General features: G+C 37.7%; 1 protein-coding gene across 4 annotated transcripts in view; it reads left to right on the top strand.

Annotated features, from left to right (window-relative positions):
• Nucleotides 1-7,596, top strand: part of LOC129259420 (ralBP1-associated Eps domain-containing protein 2-like) — a 58,554-nt gene extending 50,958 nt beyond the window's left edge. For all 4 annotated transcript variants that reach the window (XM_064098551.1, XM_064098550.1, XM_064098553.1 and 1 more), the window contains 4 exons: nucleotides 230-370; nucleotides 1,168-1,254; nucleotides 2,407-2,537; nucleotides 3,059-7,596. In XM_064098551.1, the coding sequence (XP_063954621.1) occupies nucleotides 230-370; nucleotides 1,168-1,254; nucleotides 2,407-2,537; nucleotides 3,059-3,233 (534 nt within the window). In that variant the 3' untranslated portion in view covers nucleotides 3,234-7,596. The remainder of the gene's footprint in view (nucleotides 1-229; nucleotides 371-1,167; nucleotides 1,255-2,406; nucleotides 2,538-3,058) is intronic.
• Nucleotides 7,597-17,939: the final 10,343 nt, after the last annotated feature.

Below are 17,939 nucleotides of genomic sequence, written 5' to 3'. Positions count from 1 at the left end.
GTTAAAAAATGTATTTTTATGTCGTTGTTGTTGTTAACTTAGGTTTTAAGGTGCGTGTCATTCAGATATGTTATCATGTCAGATTGTTATCATGTAGTCTTGTCCCCAGGCTCCACAATGATGCACTTCTTTTAAACGCAGGTACACTAGTCTCAGTACCAGACAGTAGATTGCCTGTACCATTTGATATTGTCATCTCATCATGATCATCAATTTTCTCTACTTGCAGCAAAGTAAGACCCAAAGCATGGATATGTCGTCAACGGAACACGACTTTGCCGATTTCAGCAAGTTTGAAGCGACGAAGGCCAAGTCGTCGAGTTTAAAGATGGACAGGAGAGGCGTGTCATTAGACTACACCAACAGAACGGTGAGTTAACCCTCGGGGAGCGTTTCATGAAAAGTGTTGTTGGTGATTTTCTTAGACAGATGTTATAAGGTACTGCAAATTCTGGAATCTTATTGGCCTAGTCCTTTGATATCTCCTGAAGCCAACCCCCCCCCCCCCCCTCTCGTCAAACCACCCACATTCAACCAAAAGGTCTGAGGAGGCGTGATAGCTCAGTTGGTAAACCAGTGCTTTTGCAATCCTGTGACCCAGGTTCGATTCCCACTTTTAGTGCTAGTGCCTTTTGGTATGGCTTTTATCCCCATAATAGCCAATTTTTATATAGTGCTTTTCCCAGAATGGCTCAAAGCGCGTTACAGCGTATTATTACCCCGGTCATTGGATTCATTTCAATCCTGCACAAAAAGTGCACAATTTCCACTCCCTGGGGAGCATTCCTTGCATTCATCGCAGCCTTATTATGGCGCTGGCAAATTCAAACATACAATGTCTTTCGCATCCTACCGGGTACCCATTTAGCACCTGGGTCAAGAGTGGCAAAGTGTGGATTAACGCCTTGCCAAAGGACGCTAGACCGCGGTGGGATTCGAACACACGACCCTCTGTTTACATAACCATTCCCCTTAGAGAGGACCTGAAGCTTAAAAGCATTCATGCTTTTGCTTTCTCAGCGATCGGGTAAAAAAAGAACCACCACCATTCTTCCTCCCCTTCTCAAAATATACCCATCATATCTCCTCAGTGCAAACACAAGTAATTTAAAATTTTATTAATCTTATTTCCTTCTTTGCATTGTTGTTGTATCTCTGGTGTAATAGATAGAGCAGTCAGTCCCTCCAGTGCCCCCTCCAAGGCCATCGGCTAGTGAAGAGGATCTTGTTGAAGAAGGAGTAGAAGATGGAAAGGTAGAGGAATCATGATTTATTTATTTTAGCTATTTATTTGTTTTATAATACAGGTTAAGTGGCTGTCAGCCCCTTAACCTGTAAATACTGTAAAACAAATACAATAGCTAAAATGAATAGCTACATTGTAATTGTAGGCAATGGTACGATTGCTATGACGTCATTACGAATACTTGAATTCTAATAAGGATATTAGCATAGTCACAGATTTGAACATAGGTATTTGTGCGATGATTTAGAACATTACACAGTAAGATATTCAGTGTCTCAATATCAGTATCAAATTCTACTATGTTTTATTCAAAAATCGGGTCGCAGACCAATCGTTATGTGTGCGGTGGCCTTAAGTGTGACAGCCTCTTTAACTCCCTCAGTTTCATTGATTGTTTTCATGAGAGGCTGTGTACATTGACAGGGTTCCCAGCCCATCAGAGAAATCAGGGAAAATTATTTTACTTTTTTCCAGTCAGGGAATTTGATTAAAAACTACCTCAAATCAGGGAAAAATGCCTCAAATGAGGGAAACATCAGGGAATTTTGATCGACCCAGAAGTCGAAAGCATGGTAGTCAGTCAGACTCTTATGTTTTGTTGCGTATCAAAATAACATCCATTGAATGACTGGTTATGGTGGTTTTTTTTAGTGTAGCCTCTTTGACTGCAGTACAGTTTTTATACTGAAAATACATGTAAAAAACAAACATACGAAACTGGGAATTGGGTTTAAATGATTATCAGGGAATTTTTAATCTTCATCAGGGAAAAATCAGGGAATTTTGCTTTCTTGAAAAGCTGGGAACCCTGATTGAAGAGTTACACAACATAAGAAACTTTGAACAAAGTTGTGACACTCACTCAGACGCTCTTTCTTTCATTTCCTTTTAAGGGCTTGATGGGGAGAGGGTAAATAGCATGCATTTGCAGGATTTTTTTTACTGTTGATACATGTTCTATTTGTTTTTAATGATGCATTATTTCCTCATAGATGGTATTGAAATTGAATTGAATTGAAAACATGCATAATTATATACAGCCCTCTGATGAACGATTGATTATCACGATGATTGGACTCCACGGCCAAAGCAATCAATTCTGCCACATTAATTATGATCAATTGCTGAAGCTCTGTTTAATACTAGATATCTGGTTACAGGTGTCACCTTGCAACCTAACAAACAAGGAGAGGCATCTCTCAGGGGACACGGAAGCTGAGAAGAGAAGAGAACAGTTTTCAAAAGAGAGAAAGAGACATTTATCAGCACCGGTCAGTCTTGGAGTCGCAGAGTGAGTACACCTTAGGGAATTGTACGTGGCATCATATTTTCGTGTTGTCTGTCCCATTTTCATTCTGTGATAAGTAAAGACCATTTGATAAGGGCAACTTCAAATGTGGTCCAATCTTCACTCTCAGTTCATGTATGCATATTGGCCGGACAATGATTTGACTAGATTTGGAGGTCATCATAATGCCAAGGGTCATAATAGTCATAACATATCTGAAAACATCTTGTTCTTACAAGGAACCACCTAAAGAACCAACTGGAGAACAACTTGAGGTATCAATTTTGAATTTGGCTCATGTATGCATAAGTGAGTGAGGATGATCTGATTTGATTTGATTTGGGGGTCACAATGCCACAAGTCTCACAGGTCACTATTGGAAAATTTTAGAGATTTCATTGAAGATTAATTTCATAGAATCAGTGATCACAAAGATCATTAGGCACCGCTGCACCCATTTTCACCTGCGTTGAGAGTGGCAAATGTAGATTAATGCTTTCTTTCCTTCTCTCCTTTCAATGCAGGATCCGGACGGGTGACAGGAAGTCCGTCCAGGCGCGGATCCGCCAAGAGAAGGAGGAGAACACGAAGCTCTCGCGGCACAACAGCGAGATGCAGCAGGAGCTGCGAACGCTAACCGACCAACGCCTTGCCTTGGAGATCAGTCTAGAGAGATTGCGTCCCTTCACAGCCAGCTAGTCCAGGCTTTATTCTTCGGTCTTTATTTAATATTATTATTATCGTTGTACAGTAGAGGAAAACACACTTGGCATTTTATATACATGTACTTGAATGAACACATTGGAGATTTGTGCTGGTTCTGTTGCTTTAACTCATCAGCTATGTGAGCCAGGCGATACGTGTATTGACCCGATAGGATTTACAAATGCAGAAGCCAAGAGCATAATTCTTGCTTCTCTGTAACTGCAAATTTGCCTCTAAAGGGGGTGTTGTACCTGGATGTGTTTTAGCCATTATATACCAATGTACTGATCATATTTCACAAAGGTGCATAGAGAGTTTATGAAGGGAATAATGGTGTATTGTGGGTCCATTTTTATGCCAGCCTTCCCAAATCTTACCTTAGATGGCGCTACTCAAAAGGCTTTGGTCAATGCAGTTTGTTCGGAGATTCTGGTCCATTTTTTACAGATGCATAACAGCATGGAAACTTGGTAAGATCTTTTGTTCTGTTTGCCAGACAAAGCAGAGAATTTGTGAGTGAAGATGCTTAATTCTTACGGTACATTAATGGTTAACTGATGGGTGTGTTAGAACATATTTCCAGATGTAAGCTTTCATTCAATTGAAATTTTGACCTGCGTGCATACAGCCTCCTAACCAAATTCTTGACCCAAAATAATAATAGGCATTTATACAGTATTAAGACCAGGGCCTCCTCTTACAAAGAGTTATAATTGATCCGATCAACCTCAACTATATGGAAATCCATCGTTGTCATAATTTTTGCCACACAGGAAATTCGCACATTGTCCTTTGTTAACAAAGAGAAGCGCACGGAATGTTCAAGAAAAGGATGTATGTATGAATATGCATGGTATCTGTATGAATATACATGGGATCTAGAGAAAATTTAGAAGAAACATGCAGTTTATATGTTGACGTTGCTGGCCGTCCATAGTTGTGGTCAATCAGATCAATCGTAACTCTTTGTAAGACAGGGCCCAGATTGCAGTCATTTGTGTGTAAGGTTGTACAGTATTCTGAGGTTTTGTTTGTTTGTGTTCATTTTCAAATCTCAGATGAAATATGAGATTTAACATCAAATAGATGAAATACTTTTAAAATATCTTGAATTTGCTCTACCCAAGTTTTAGTCTCGTTAAGAACATGCCCATTTTGTGAAGCAATAACGAATAAGAAAAAAAAATGAGGGGAAAAACAATATGTTAATGATGTGGATTGAAAGGTCAGTGCAATTGTAAACTGTATTTACAGACATTGGTGACAGGCCAACCCTGACTGCATTTGACAGAGTACATGAGCTCTCTCATCTCTCTCTGTATTTCCCTTTCTCTCTTTATCATCTCCCCTCTGGCTTTTTTTCTCTCTGTCTCTCCCCCCTCTCTCTCTGTCTTTTGTAAAGATTTACATCTTTCATAACATACTATCATAGAAACAGTGTAACATGGCAACATGGTTCAGCAGTCAATCAAAATCAAGTTTTATAGGGTAGTTTTCAGTGATAGTCTTAACTTTTTATGATACAGAACAAAGATCAATAATTGTTTGAAAGAGGCTGGTATTTTTTTTAATGAATTGCTCTAAATGTGATGCCCCAAGACTTTAATTGATTCAGTGTCTTTTAGGATTGTTAACCCCTCTCTTCTGTTATTTTGTTATATTTCAAGTGCTTGCATCTATTAGTGTAGGAAAGAAAGTCTTGGGTCTGTATATCAATCAAATTTATCCCTGTTGAAACAAACGTGAATAGGTTATATTGCTGTTCATATAAGATCTGAAAGAAAATACATCAGAGTGTATTTGAGATACTGTCACTCAGGGGCGGATCCAGGATTTTCCAAAAGGGGTGGGGGCACATTTTCCCAATGAAAATTTGACAAGCAAAAAAAAAAAGGTTTTCATCTGAAATTGAACGCCATTTTGTCTGAGAAAATTTTGACAAGCAAAAAAAAAAAGGTCCTCACTTTCAAACGGCATATTTACATAATTTTTTTTTATAATGGTCCTCAAAAAGGGGGGGGGGGGTCACGAGCCAGATGTGCCCCCCCCCCCTTGATCTGCCAGTGCTGTCACTCATTTTCTTTTTCACTTACAATGTATCACCAAGCATCTCATCATCCAAATTACTTATAACGAAAGTAACGTTAAAGCATGTATATTTCTTTTCATTTTCTTGGGCGATACTGTGCTTTGATAGCGACAGAAATAAATGTTTTTGGAAGCAACATTTTTTAATAATTTATTTATTATTTCTCCTTCAATTATTTTTGTTTTAAATGTTTGGGTTATGTTTATTTGTTATTCTCAGAAAACCAAAGCCATTAAAAAAAACCTTGCTTGCTTAGTTTTGTTTGCCAGTGCGCAACAGGGCTTTAAGAATTACTTCATTGTTGGCCAACCACTGTTTATAATATCAGGGGTGCTCTTTTAAAAGTATGAACTTTATACTAACATGTACATGTATGATTTTTGGCAGAAGATTAATTATCCATCTGCGTGTCTTATTATTTCATATATTTGCATATTATTTTGTGCTTCTTCCCCACCCAATCTGCGCATACTTATACATTTAATCCATCTTATCCCCCACAACTATATTAATTACATGTCGCCATTTACTCAAATTTTGTTTATTTCTCATTTAACATTATTTCATTAATTTTTTCTTGCATGGAATCAGGCTGGCTCTGGACTGACCTTTACCTTATTTTAACTTAAGGTTTTGTATTTATACCTTTAATATTTTGTGGCACTTCTTCTTTTTTAGTCAAATGTTACGGCAAAAGAAAACATATTTGTTGGCTCTGAATTAATCTGTTGCCTACAAGAATGGGGTTGTCCCTGTATAAAGCCTATAGAAATCACAGAATTCAGCAGTCAACGGGTTAACACAAGCTGTTCTTTAAGGCCATATGGGAATCAGCTTTCATGGGGAGTGGATTGTTATTTGCTGACCCCAGACTTTGTGAAAAAAAGCATTAGAAATACATGTGATTAGAGACAGCTTTGGGGAAAAGCAAACTCAGTGTGCCAGCGAGAAATCCTTTGGCCAAGCCTGCTTAAGCCTCCGGAAACTGTCAGTCCCTTCTACCAGGGTGAAGGGAGATGGTGACGTTACCATATAAAGGTCATTTCCAGTGGCATTACGTTTGCTGGGGCCAGTGGGACTGGGGTTATAAATTGAATTTCACTCTGGGCGGTTGATATTCAAATGGTGTCAAACTCCCCATGGAAACTGATGAGAATGTGCCTTTAAGCCCCGCTTACACTATGTGTTTTGTTGCGATCCGAATTCCAAAGAAATTGTAATAACATTTGATTTGAACGTTCGAACCAATAAAATCTTAGCGTTCAGAGTTCAGAATAGTGGTAGGACTACGAAAATAGAAATTCAGCCTAGTTCAAACCTCCCTGTAGGAGTAAAAGCAAATTCAAATCCAAATCGTGATGACGTCATCATTGGCTGCGACTTGAAGCCGATTTGGACTTTACTCCGACCACAGGGCTTGCCGCAATGCGATATTATGATTTTATTTTTCCTAACATTATGCCGAACTCAAAATTATTACTTCTTGGAACTTTCACATTTAATGCAAAATGCGATTTATTGAAAAATTGCGTTGCATGGGATCGCATAGTGCATGCTTGGCTTTAAATGCATTGGTAGTCTCTGGTGTCAAGCCACCTTGAGAGATAATAATGGAAGGGTCTTGAGACAAGACTGATGATATTATTAATTGCTCCATGATGGCTTCTCAAAGTCAGTGAGACAATGTTTGGTATGACAGGATCACAGGAAAAAACAGTCATTTTAACCCCACTGGAAAGTGCAAATCTCCCCCTCCCCAAGTGCTGACCCTTTTAGTTTTTATCAATTATCAAAGTTTACTTAATTTTATGTTGTGTTTATTATTATTATTTCAATATGCCTTTCTTGGCCCCATGACGTGGTTCACAGGGCACTTGCCCCCCCCCCCTGATACGCCACTGCACAGGAAATTTGATTTTAATTAGGACACGCATTTCAGTTAAAGTTCAGGGGTCTACTGGCTGACTTCAAGAGTCACAGGAATGTTACTATGATTGGTGTGTACATGATTTAGGATGTATCAAACCATTGCTTACGTATACGGTGGTCCCTTTACAAAGCAATTTGGGATGACTTGCAGTGACTGTGTTATGAGGATGTTAGCTCTACATGTAAGTAGCATGGTAATGTCAAAGGTTAGAGGTCATCTGGTTGACCTTATGAAATGGTAACTAGCTAGGTGAGATAATACTACTGTATGAACATTTTTCAGTCCAAATGTGTATCTCTCTAAATCCATAAACATGCAAGGTCGATGGCAGCCGTTTATGTTAGTGGGCCAGTCAATGGGTCTCGTGATAAAAAGCAAATCAAAATATTTTTTCTCAATACAAACAGATTAATATACAGTACATATGAGTGTTAAACATATCTTTTCTTTGCATTATTCTCTCTAGTTTAAAGCTGAATGGGGTAGATAAGTTTTTAAATTGTCTCCTCTGTGATGATTGATCAAGAAGTCGTCTTTTTGCGTGTGATGATGGGCTAAACAGGTAAATTTGGATTTCATCATGAAAAAACAACGATGAACATGAACTCCTTTAATGACTCGTTTCAAGAGAGTAACTATATTTGATGAAAGTGTATATATTGTATATTAAAAGTCCACTCATTGTACATTTCAGATAACTATTGTTTATTTTCATGAAGCTTTAAGATAGATTGTGTACCAGTTGTTTTTATATTGAATCTTGAATTTGTGAAATCGTGAAGGTTTTTTTTTTTTTAAATGCTGAATCGTGATCAACTCTGTGCCAAAAAGGAAGGAGAATGCTGTTTTCTCCTCTTTCCTCACATGTTTATGTTTTGTTTGTGCATTAAGTGCTGATCATACTGAGTTGACTTTAATTACGAGAATTGGAAACGAATAGTAAGTAAATACGTTGAAATCAGGGATGGGCGCCAATTTATCAATTTATTGTTTTTATCATAAAGGGTTTGGCTAGATGACCTCTTGTATGATCGAAAGGCGACATATTTCTTCAATTGCATAACGGGTGGCATAGACTTACACAATGTTTTTCTCTCTCTATTCGATGCGCTTTCTTTGTTCATTATTCTCTCTCCTCATTTTTTTTTCACTACTTAAAAATTATAGGGGCAGTTAACCACCCCCTCCTGTATAGCAGCCCCCCCCCCCCCCCCCCCCCCCCGGTTGTAACAACTTTTGAACTGTATTGCTTTATTACATGCTTGTACGTGTCTAGGCAGGCAGTTTAAATACATATTTATTTGCGACAATGGTGCGTGTATAAAGGATACATTTACTGTTGCATGGTACCATGTGCTGTGTTGACTAAGGCTAGGCCATCCTCATAGATGATTTAAACCAGCTTTCCAAAAGTTTGTAGAAGAGTAGTTAAAAATTATATAGATGAATCCTTTCTAGATAAACTATAAGATTGATAATGTTTAATTTGATTTTAAATCGTGATGTTTCTTTTTATTGTCTTTATCATCGAATAATGGAAATGTGTTCCAAAGACGAGTGCAATGTTGTAATTTGAGGTATACCGGTGGTGTAGTGAGTTTTGATAGTCCCACATATTCAAGGCTACTTGGAACCAATTTCTATGAAAATGAATAATGTTGATGTCCCATTTCTGTAGTTTGTAAACAATTTCCACCCAAACTGAACAATGATGAGAGTAATATGCAATAAAGGCTAGCTCAGACATGGTACGATAAAACGCAGCAACGCAGCTCAGGAGCATTTGTGTGTGCATAGCCAATGTGATATTAGGCATAATCATCTTGCACCAGTTGCTCTGGCAAGTGACTTTCTTCTCATTATGACATCACAAGGCGAGCTGAATGATGTCATTAGCTTGCCAGCACGACTCTAGATATATTACTTTGCGCAAATTTGTTTTTGATTTGTGGGTTTTTTTAAAAGAAATATATCTGTTCATGATTTTTTTGTTGCAATTTAATTTCCTGATATAAAACCAAAATGAATAAATTTTTGCTATCAAGGAATACATTCTCGATATTACAAATTGTATTTCTTGATGTATAGAATTGAACGCTTGATAACAAGAAATGTGATTTATTTATTAATGGCTTGCCTGACATAGGTCCGCATACACAGGCTAAATTGTGTTGGTGCGTCAGGGCCTTGATATTCAATACCTAGTTTTTACATGCATACTTACCTGTTGTCATATTTGCTGTTCTAATGAATATCCGCATACATTCGTAATTCCGAAGCTTCGTTATTTCGAAGGTTCGGTTATTCCGAAGGTTCGTATTTCCGAAGGTTCGTAATTCCGAAGGTTCGTAAGTCCGAAAACGAAGTGAGGTTCGTAATTCAGAAGTTTCGTTAATCCGAAAACGAAATGAGGTTCGAAATTCCGAAGGTTCGTTAGTCCGAAAACGAAATGATTAACGAACCTTATTTCGTTTTCGGACTAATGAACCTTCGGAACAACGAACCTTATTTTGTTTTTTCGGATTGAAGAACCTTCCGAACAACGAACTTTATTTCGTTTTCGGATTATCGAACCTTCGGAATAACGCCACAAATGTTCGGATTAACGAACCCTTTTACGTTTCGGATTAACGAACATCGAGGTACATGTATAGGCAATTTACGTGTTTCGGAATTACGAGCCTTCGGAATAAAGCAGGGCCCGCTGGGAGAACAGTTTTCGGAACTGAAGTGGCTACCCTGGGTAAATATGCCGCTATTATTATTATTATTAAAGAACCTTCGGAATTACGAAGTGTAACCTGAATATCAATGCATTTAATTTCAATGTTTTTTTTCTATTCAGCATTTATTCTCCCCCACCCCTCTCCCACCTCCGTGTACAATAAATAACTATAATATTAGTAATTATTACTGATAATGAAAATGGTGGCTGTAGAGGTTATAGGAATATAACAAAGTCGATTCTGCATTTACCGCTATGTGAGCAACTTGGATTTGTGATGAAATAATGTGAAACCTATATACATGTACGAGGGCTGCTCTAAGAACGCAAGTGAAGTGATTCCGCCACCTGCACGTATTTCTTAGAAAGACTTGTTAAGATGGATACCTTCAAGATATCTTCCCGTGCTTCATATCATAAAGCTTTGCAATCAGTAGTGAATTTGAAATGATTCTAATTTGTTTCTGGGTGTCGTTTCGTAAAGCTGTTCGTAGGTTCAGAGTGAATTTAAGAACGACTGGTGATCCTTTCTTGTGGCAAATGATAGTCACCATTAAATGTTCATTGGTAATTATTTAGAACATAAGAAAGGTTCACCAGTCGTTCATAAAGTCGCTCTTAACTTACGAACAGCTTTATGAAACCTGCATGTTCAGATTTTATAACCAAACACACATACAGTATTGATCATGATTGGTCATTGCAGGTTTTTGCTATGCGACAGAGCCCATATTAATAATGAAAAGAGTGGGAAAGTAGGACCCTTTTTGCTTAATCTTTGATCTTGATCCAGGTGTTGTTTACAAATCCACTTGAGATATACATAATGGTGTTATTTTGATCATTATTTGTGTACTTGTAAACTTACATTCTACTTTGTACATTCATGTAACTCTATTTATAATCTTTACAGTTATCTTTACAATCATACTATGTTGCTATATCTGTCTTCTACATTATCCATATTAAGTTTATGTGGAGAGAATGAATTAAAGAGAATAAAGATTCATGTGAAATGTTCAACATCTTATTCGTTTGTGGTTATTATTGCTATTATCCAGTAATTATAATTACAATGTACAAATTGAGCTCAGGGTGGAAACAGAGCAAACAATTTTGGCGGATTTTGAAAAAGGGCCCTTTGGATAGTAGCCATCGTTTAATTGAACTCTGTTTATTCAGACTTCACTTTTATGGAGTGTCAACTCATTCACAAAGTGAAAATTATTGTAATCCTGTGGCATTAAGTTGACAAAAACTGTGTTGTGATTTGAGAAGAACAGGAAAATACAAAAATATGATACTCATTTTATCTTTGCCATGAATATTGAAGAAGTATTATGAAATCCACCATTCCATAGAGGTGTGATTTGAATGCTAAATACCATTCACCCTTTTAGTTGGGGGTTATATATTTGTATGCCAGTAGTGCAAAGTAAAACTGCCGATTGTAGGCAAGAAAAGTGGGTCTTTGAGCAGATAGTCTTTATGAACAGCTTTCTGTAAGAGGTAGAGGTATTTCAATGAATACTTCATCAAATTTGTTGACTTTATAGAAAGGTGGTCCTTTGTGGTCTTTGAGCAGATATTCTTTACGAACAGCTTCCTGCAAGATGTATTTCAAAGGGGAATCCTTTTCAAAGGAAATCAAATTTGTGGTCTTTATAGGAAGGTGGTCCTTTGTGGTCTTTGAGCAGATATTCTTTAAGAACGGCTTCCGGTAAGACATATTTCAATGGGGAATACTTTTCGAAAGAAATAAAATTTGTGGTCTTTAGGTGGTCCTTTGTGATCTTTGAGCAGATAATCTTTAAGAACAGCTTCCTGTAAGACATATTTCAATGGGGAATACTTTTCGAAGGAAATCAAATTTGTGGTCTTTAGGTGGTCCTTTGTGGTCTTTGAGCAGATATTCTTTAAGAACAGCTTTCTGTAATAAATATTACAATGGGGAATACTTATCAAGGGAAATCAAATTCGTGGACTTTATAGAGAGGTGGCCCTTCTATACTGGTGTTTGCTACATGTATCAGTAGTTTTGACCCGGGGTTTTACTGAAATTGGGACAAGCATTTACCCAGTATATGTGGTAAAATTGATGATGCTATTTTAAATCAGAAGTAAGAATTCCATGTCTAACATATTTCAGCCTTCATAAGCACCCTCTTTCTTTATCAAAAAAGCCTATAGATGATGACGGGGCTGCCAAGTCTCCCGGATTGTACTGAAGGGAGACTCCCTGAAAAATTGAGTGAAAAACTGCAGATTTTCAACATCTCCCTCATCCATACACAGATTTCTTTCATTGCAATGTGTGTAATCAAGAAAGATATCCCTCCTTCCTCAGTAGAAAACTCTCAATGAAAGGTGCATATCAAAGCTGGCAGCTCTGAGATGATATTGCTAAATTAATCCTTACCACGGCATATATTCTGTGTTACATCCCACTGCTGCCACCACACAGTTTAGCAAATTGATTGCATTGCTGATTCCATCATTGTGCATGATCATTCATAAAAAAAAAACAGTTCTAGAGTCTGGAGTCAATTGCTAAGCTTATAGTGAATGGTCATGGGGCTTATTTTTACGATTGGATTCTGATTATTTTACATGATATCAATCATAAATACCGACTCCAGATCGAATCAATCGCTATATAAGCTCTATGTCACGAGGGGGACTTACATGTATTTTGATTCCATTATGATTATTTCACATGATTAATAGCGAAAAATTGTCTCCATGATCAAATGCAAAAGAAGAAAAAATAAAAATAAAATAGGTACCTGAAAAACAACATCACAGATAAACACATGTGGGACAATCATTGCTTGGACAAATACCCGACACCTGGCTGGAATGGCAAGCTTACAGGAAACCAAAACTTAAGAAGAGAAGCAATCTTATTTGAAAGAGTAATACAAGGGGAATCATTTAAAACAAGTTTCATCAAAATCGGTTGTGAAATAGGCAAGTTATGGACGTTTAAAAAGTCTTGTTGTACTTTCTATGGGGATCCTCAAATTGGCAGACATACTTCAAAATGGCTGATTTAGTGGACAACCCTCCATTCGTTTTGTACACAAATTTTCAGATTTTCCCCTTTATTTTACATATTTCACACCATCTCCTGCTGACCTTGACTTAAGTGGTGTAAGTTATATTTTCCCATGACATATGGTATACTCAGAATGAGGCAATATGCAATTTTAAAGATAATAAGGAAAATTAATTTTACTCTTTCCAATAAGATTGCTTTTCATCTTGGGCTTTGGTTTCCTTTAATTTGTTCATTTCTCAGCAACCAGAATCATTGGCACACATATTAAGTGGTGCCAAAAATTAAGTGAAAAAAATGCACACCTTCATGCTGAGTGTTGAATGGAGACAACACTACAATGATCGGCAAGCCCAGAGAAATAAACTTTATCGAATGTAATATTTTATCACTTGACTTCACCGTAATTTAATATCTAAAACATGATGGCAGAACTTGAACACCTGAAATATGTCTGTTGGAGTTCACTAACTTTTTAGCACAACTGTACTTTTTTAAACAAATTTTTGGGTACAGGCCATTTTATTGTAATCCCTTCAAAACTCAGTTTTAGATCAATTAGGTATTTTATCTATCTTATCATTATAACTTTTTAATTAGTTAGAGGTTTGGTTATGTATTTTATTGAATTGTTTACAGGAAAGATCATTCTTATGTTATGTTGATTTTGTTGAAAGGACAATTACAGAAACATTGATGAAAGTTTGGAAAAATTTTATCAGCGACTATGAAGTTAAATTAATTAATTTTTAATTTGTGATGTCACAAGGGAGCAACTATCCAATATATCATGTACATGAATTTCATAGTGCCAATTTGTTGGAAAAATTGAAACATTTACTTTATTTACATGACATCATTTACTTTTCATTCAACTTGTAAGACAACGGCCGCAACCCATTCATACATATCAGACATAAACCATTATAAAGCCTTTAAAAAGTGATGTAAAGTGAAAATTTATAGTCCATCATGACATAAGGGACAGTGCATGTTGCACAAGTACATGTATATCATGAACTTCGAAAGTCAATAAGTCTGTTTTTCTTTGATGGATTTTTTAAAAACCAAACCTTTAACAATATTTTCAAGCTTAAACCAAGAATTGTTGAAAGTCATTGTCATTGATACAGATGATTTTTTTTCTCAGCTAGGTGATGCATAATTGCACAGAACATACTTTACTGTGAAATAATTTTATCCGCCGTCTTATTTTAACCCCTAATCCTTTCACTTAAACCATTATAATAACCTCATTTGCAAAAAGTATGAAAATTAATTGGGAAACACTGCAGACAGCTGAAGCATCATGATGTTGAAATACAGAAGTTATACTGCCCTCTGCGACATTTAACAAGCAAGTGCTGTCCGATCGATATCCGATACGCCATGAATTTACTTCGTACGCGAATTTAGGAGGAGATTCCTGTTATTTCCGTTTGTTTTGGGTGTGTTGCCCAGGAGAATACAGGAGTTTAGCATTTCTTTTAAATTTTGGAGACTTGCAGACAGTCTATAAGAGAAGAATATCACTTTATGGTATGTTATATTTATATAATTTTGTGTGAAACGTGAGCCTTAATTCCAGTGAGTGAGTGGGCTTTGCGCGATCGGCCAATCCTTATCGCCGGATCGGGACCACTTCATTCAACACACTGCACCCCGCCCTGGCCCGGCTCCAGCGAGCAAAGCCAAAGCAAAGAGGCGCAATGATTAAGGCCGAGGCGTCAGGTCAGGGGAGAGTAAAAATCATCAGCTAACCTATGTAAGTTAGGTCTTGATGCGACACTAGCTTTCTGCACATAGGTGCAGCTGTAGACGTTTGCTTTCATTCAACAATTGCATGTCACCAAATGCCAAAACAAAGCAGTTTGAGTTAGGTAGGCCTAGACCAAACTTGGCAAAACTAAACGTCTAAAGCTTCCTTCGCCTTCGGTCTGTTTTTGGTTGTTGCGCTGAACTCCGCCCTGGCCTGGGCGTTGGCTCCACCTGACTCACCAATTACAGAGAGCGAAGTTCCAACTCGATCTGTACAGGGACTCAATGGCCATATTAATTATTATGTTAATGTATTAAGTTCGGATAAAGTCCAGGGAAGTGGGAGCTGCGCGACAGCCGAAAGCCCGAACTTCCAAAGCAAGTCACTGTTTTTTTTCCCCCCGTTATGGTGCGTTTCAGTTCAAAATGAAATAATAATCTTTATATTGGTCCAGTTCTTTTTTATATATTTTCATGAAAATGAATAAAGACAAAAATCAATGAGCCCTGTCGGGGGGATTTTGCATTGTTACCCCGTAATTGCGGCTACACGATTGTGAGCCATCTGTGTCAGAGGAGAAAAAAAAAAAAATCAAAATGTTAAAAATCTCTGTGAAACAGATGTCTGCCAGCTGTCTAAACAAAGTTAAGCTAGGGACAGGTCTGGCTGGAAAAACAATTCCAGATGGCCAATTTGCAAAAAGTAAAAAGACCAAATCAAAGACAAGTCAGAGTAGGTCTAACTTTACAATCCACTGTCATAATCGATTATGAAGTTGATTTTCAATCAAAAATTTCTCACAGCTCACACAAAATTAATCAAAATCATGAATACCAAACGGAAGGCAAGATCCTAAAGTCAAATGCACTTGACGGAATTATAAATTAGGTCAAGGGTTTCGCTAGTATCGCGATCTCAAAATCGCACGGCGATCGACTTGTGCGCGCTCGGCTGAAAAAGTAGAGACCTTTCGTTTTCTGTGACGAGCCATGTGGACGTACGAGATTAAGGAATTTTGGGAGCGCTGCGCATGCGCGAAGTAATCTGTGACGAGCCTTCTCGTTCACTGCCCAAATCTGTGACTCGTATGGTTTTGACGTTCGGTGTCATAGTGCTCGAACGAGCGCTAGTTCGTACATGATGACGTCATCAAACTTAGCAAAAATGAATGAAGCCGCATCAACATTCGAGTTTGTTGATTCAGCAGGGCTGGTAAACTGCAAATTACTGCTTGTTACCAGCTTTTCCATGACATTTGGTGTGTCCTGTTTTCAGACACTACATATCCGATAGGTAATTGATGTTCTATTTCCACACAAGTGTTTTTTTTTTTTTGCACAAGAGTACAAATGTTGCACCCACAGTCGCCCCACTGGTTCGTAGCATGATGCTACGCCTGATTCTCCGGCCGAGCATCGGCCCACGTCCCGCTCGCTATCATGCTGGTATATGCTGTGGCCTGGTACGGGTACGTCGACTTAAATCGAAACTGTTTTCATCAATGTACGAACGTGATACTGAACGAGCGGTGTCACCACTTCCGGTGAACTAGGACTACGTTGCAGTCGCAGACAATCGAAAGCTTGGTTGTGTCATAAAAAAGTGTGACCATAATTTGCGCACGATCGTTTTGCAAGACTTTAGAAAAGAAATGAAGCAGACAAAGGTAAGATAATTATATCAGATGGAGGTTAAAATGCCATAAATTCGGTTGGTATCACATTTTACTTACTTATTTGGAGACTTCCGCTTGTAAACTGGCGAATTCTTGATGCTTGTTTTAAGGTTGGATTTTCTCGGAGCGGATGCAAAAGGGGGCAAAGGGTAACAAAATTTGCCGATAGTTTGCCAATATTTTCATTAATAGAGACCTTACCTTAAAAAAAATTACTATACTGGGTAATTTTTAGTCACTCTTTTGGTGATATCAGTTTTTCAAAATATTAATTAGATACTGAGGTATTCGCCCGTGCGCAAAATTGGGTAACGCGCAAATTAAGGTCACACTACCATACTGTACTGTTACTAGAATGAGGCATCACACTTCAGTTCATATCAGACATTGCCATTTTGAAAGATAAGCCGATAATTCAAAAGTGGCACTGGCAGATCATGGTCCACAAGCATGGATCGTGCTGGACTTGACATCTACCAGACTTAATTTTGCAGAAGAACATGTACCTGCCAATCTCCAAACAGTGGAGCCGGAGGAACTAAAAAGAGAGTGAGGGGGGGGGGGGGGTCTGTCCACGTGTCAGAAGAGGCGCACGGCCAATGGGAGACTCTTTCCAATATGGACAATCTCCCATAATTTGGAGACTTGCTATGCTAAAGCCAGACCAAGGGAACAACGTCAACAAGAAAATAAATTTTTCCACTAAATTTTTTTTTCTCACTGAAATAAAAATCCCAAAATTTGTTTTGTGTGTGGGTGACAAAAAAAATCCTCAAGAAAAAAAGTAGACGGAAAAGGGGTAATTTTTCATGAGGGACCTGCTCATCACATTTCCACTTTAAAGGAGAATGAAACCCTTGAAACCAGCTTAATCCATATCAAAGAGCAAAATCAAAGAAACATATTGTTGAAAGTTTGAGGAAGATTGAATGAATAATAAAGTTATGAGCATTTGAATATTGAGATTACTAATGCCATGTAGATCCTCCCATTGGCAATGCGACCAAGATCTGTGATGTCACACACGTACAACTCACTCATTACTTTAGTACTTATTTCACTTATATTCTCACTTTTATAGAGTCTATCACAAGGTGAAGTGTTCTCTTTATGAAAGGACAAGTACAGAGGTTTCACAACATTATATCATTGATGAATCGTTTGTCATATGATTAGAATGAGCTAAAAGAGATGTTTTGGGGTATATTTTCAGTGTCCAAAAGGGGAGAGTTGTTCATCTGTGACATCATGGTCGCATTGCCAATGGGAGGATCTCCATAGCATTAGTGATCTCGACATTCAAATGCTCATAACTCTTCTATTGCTAGTCCTATTTTACTCAAACTTTTGTTGATCTTATTCCTTGATTTTTCTGCTTTCACAAAAGCTAACTTGCTCCAAGAGTTTCATTCTCCTTTGATACCGCCATGGTAATCCTTTTTCAGCAAATGTATCAAAGTAAAT

The sequence above is a fragment of the Lytechinus pictus genome, chromosome 4 (genome assembly GCF_037042905.1).
Source record: "Lytechinus pictus isolate F3 Inbred chromosome 4, Lp3.0, whole genome shotgun sequence".
NCBI classification, from domain to species: domain Eukaryota; kingdom Metazoa; phylum Echinodermata; class Echinoidea; order Temnopleuroida; family Toxopneustidae; genus Lytechinus; species Lytechinus pictus.
Note: the sequence above shows the minus strand (reverse complement) of the source record. Positions and strands in the feature narration are given on the sequence as shown.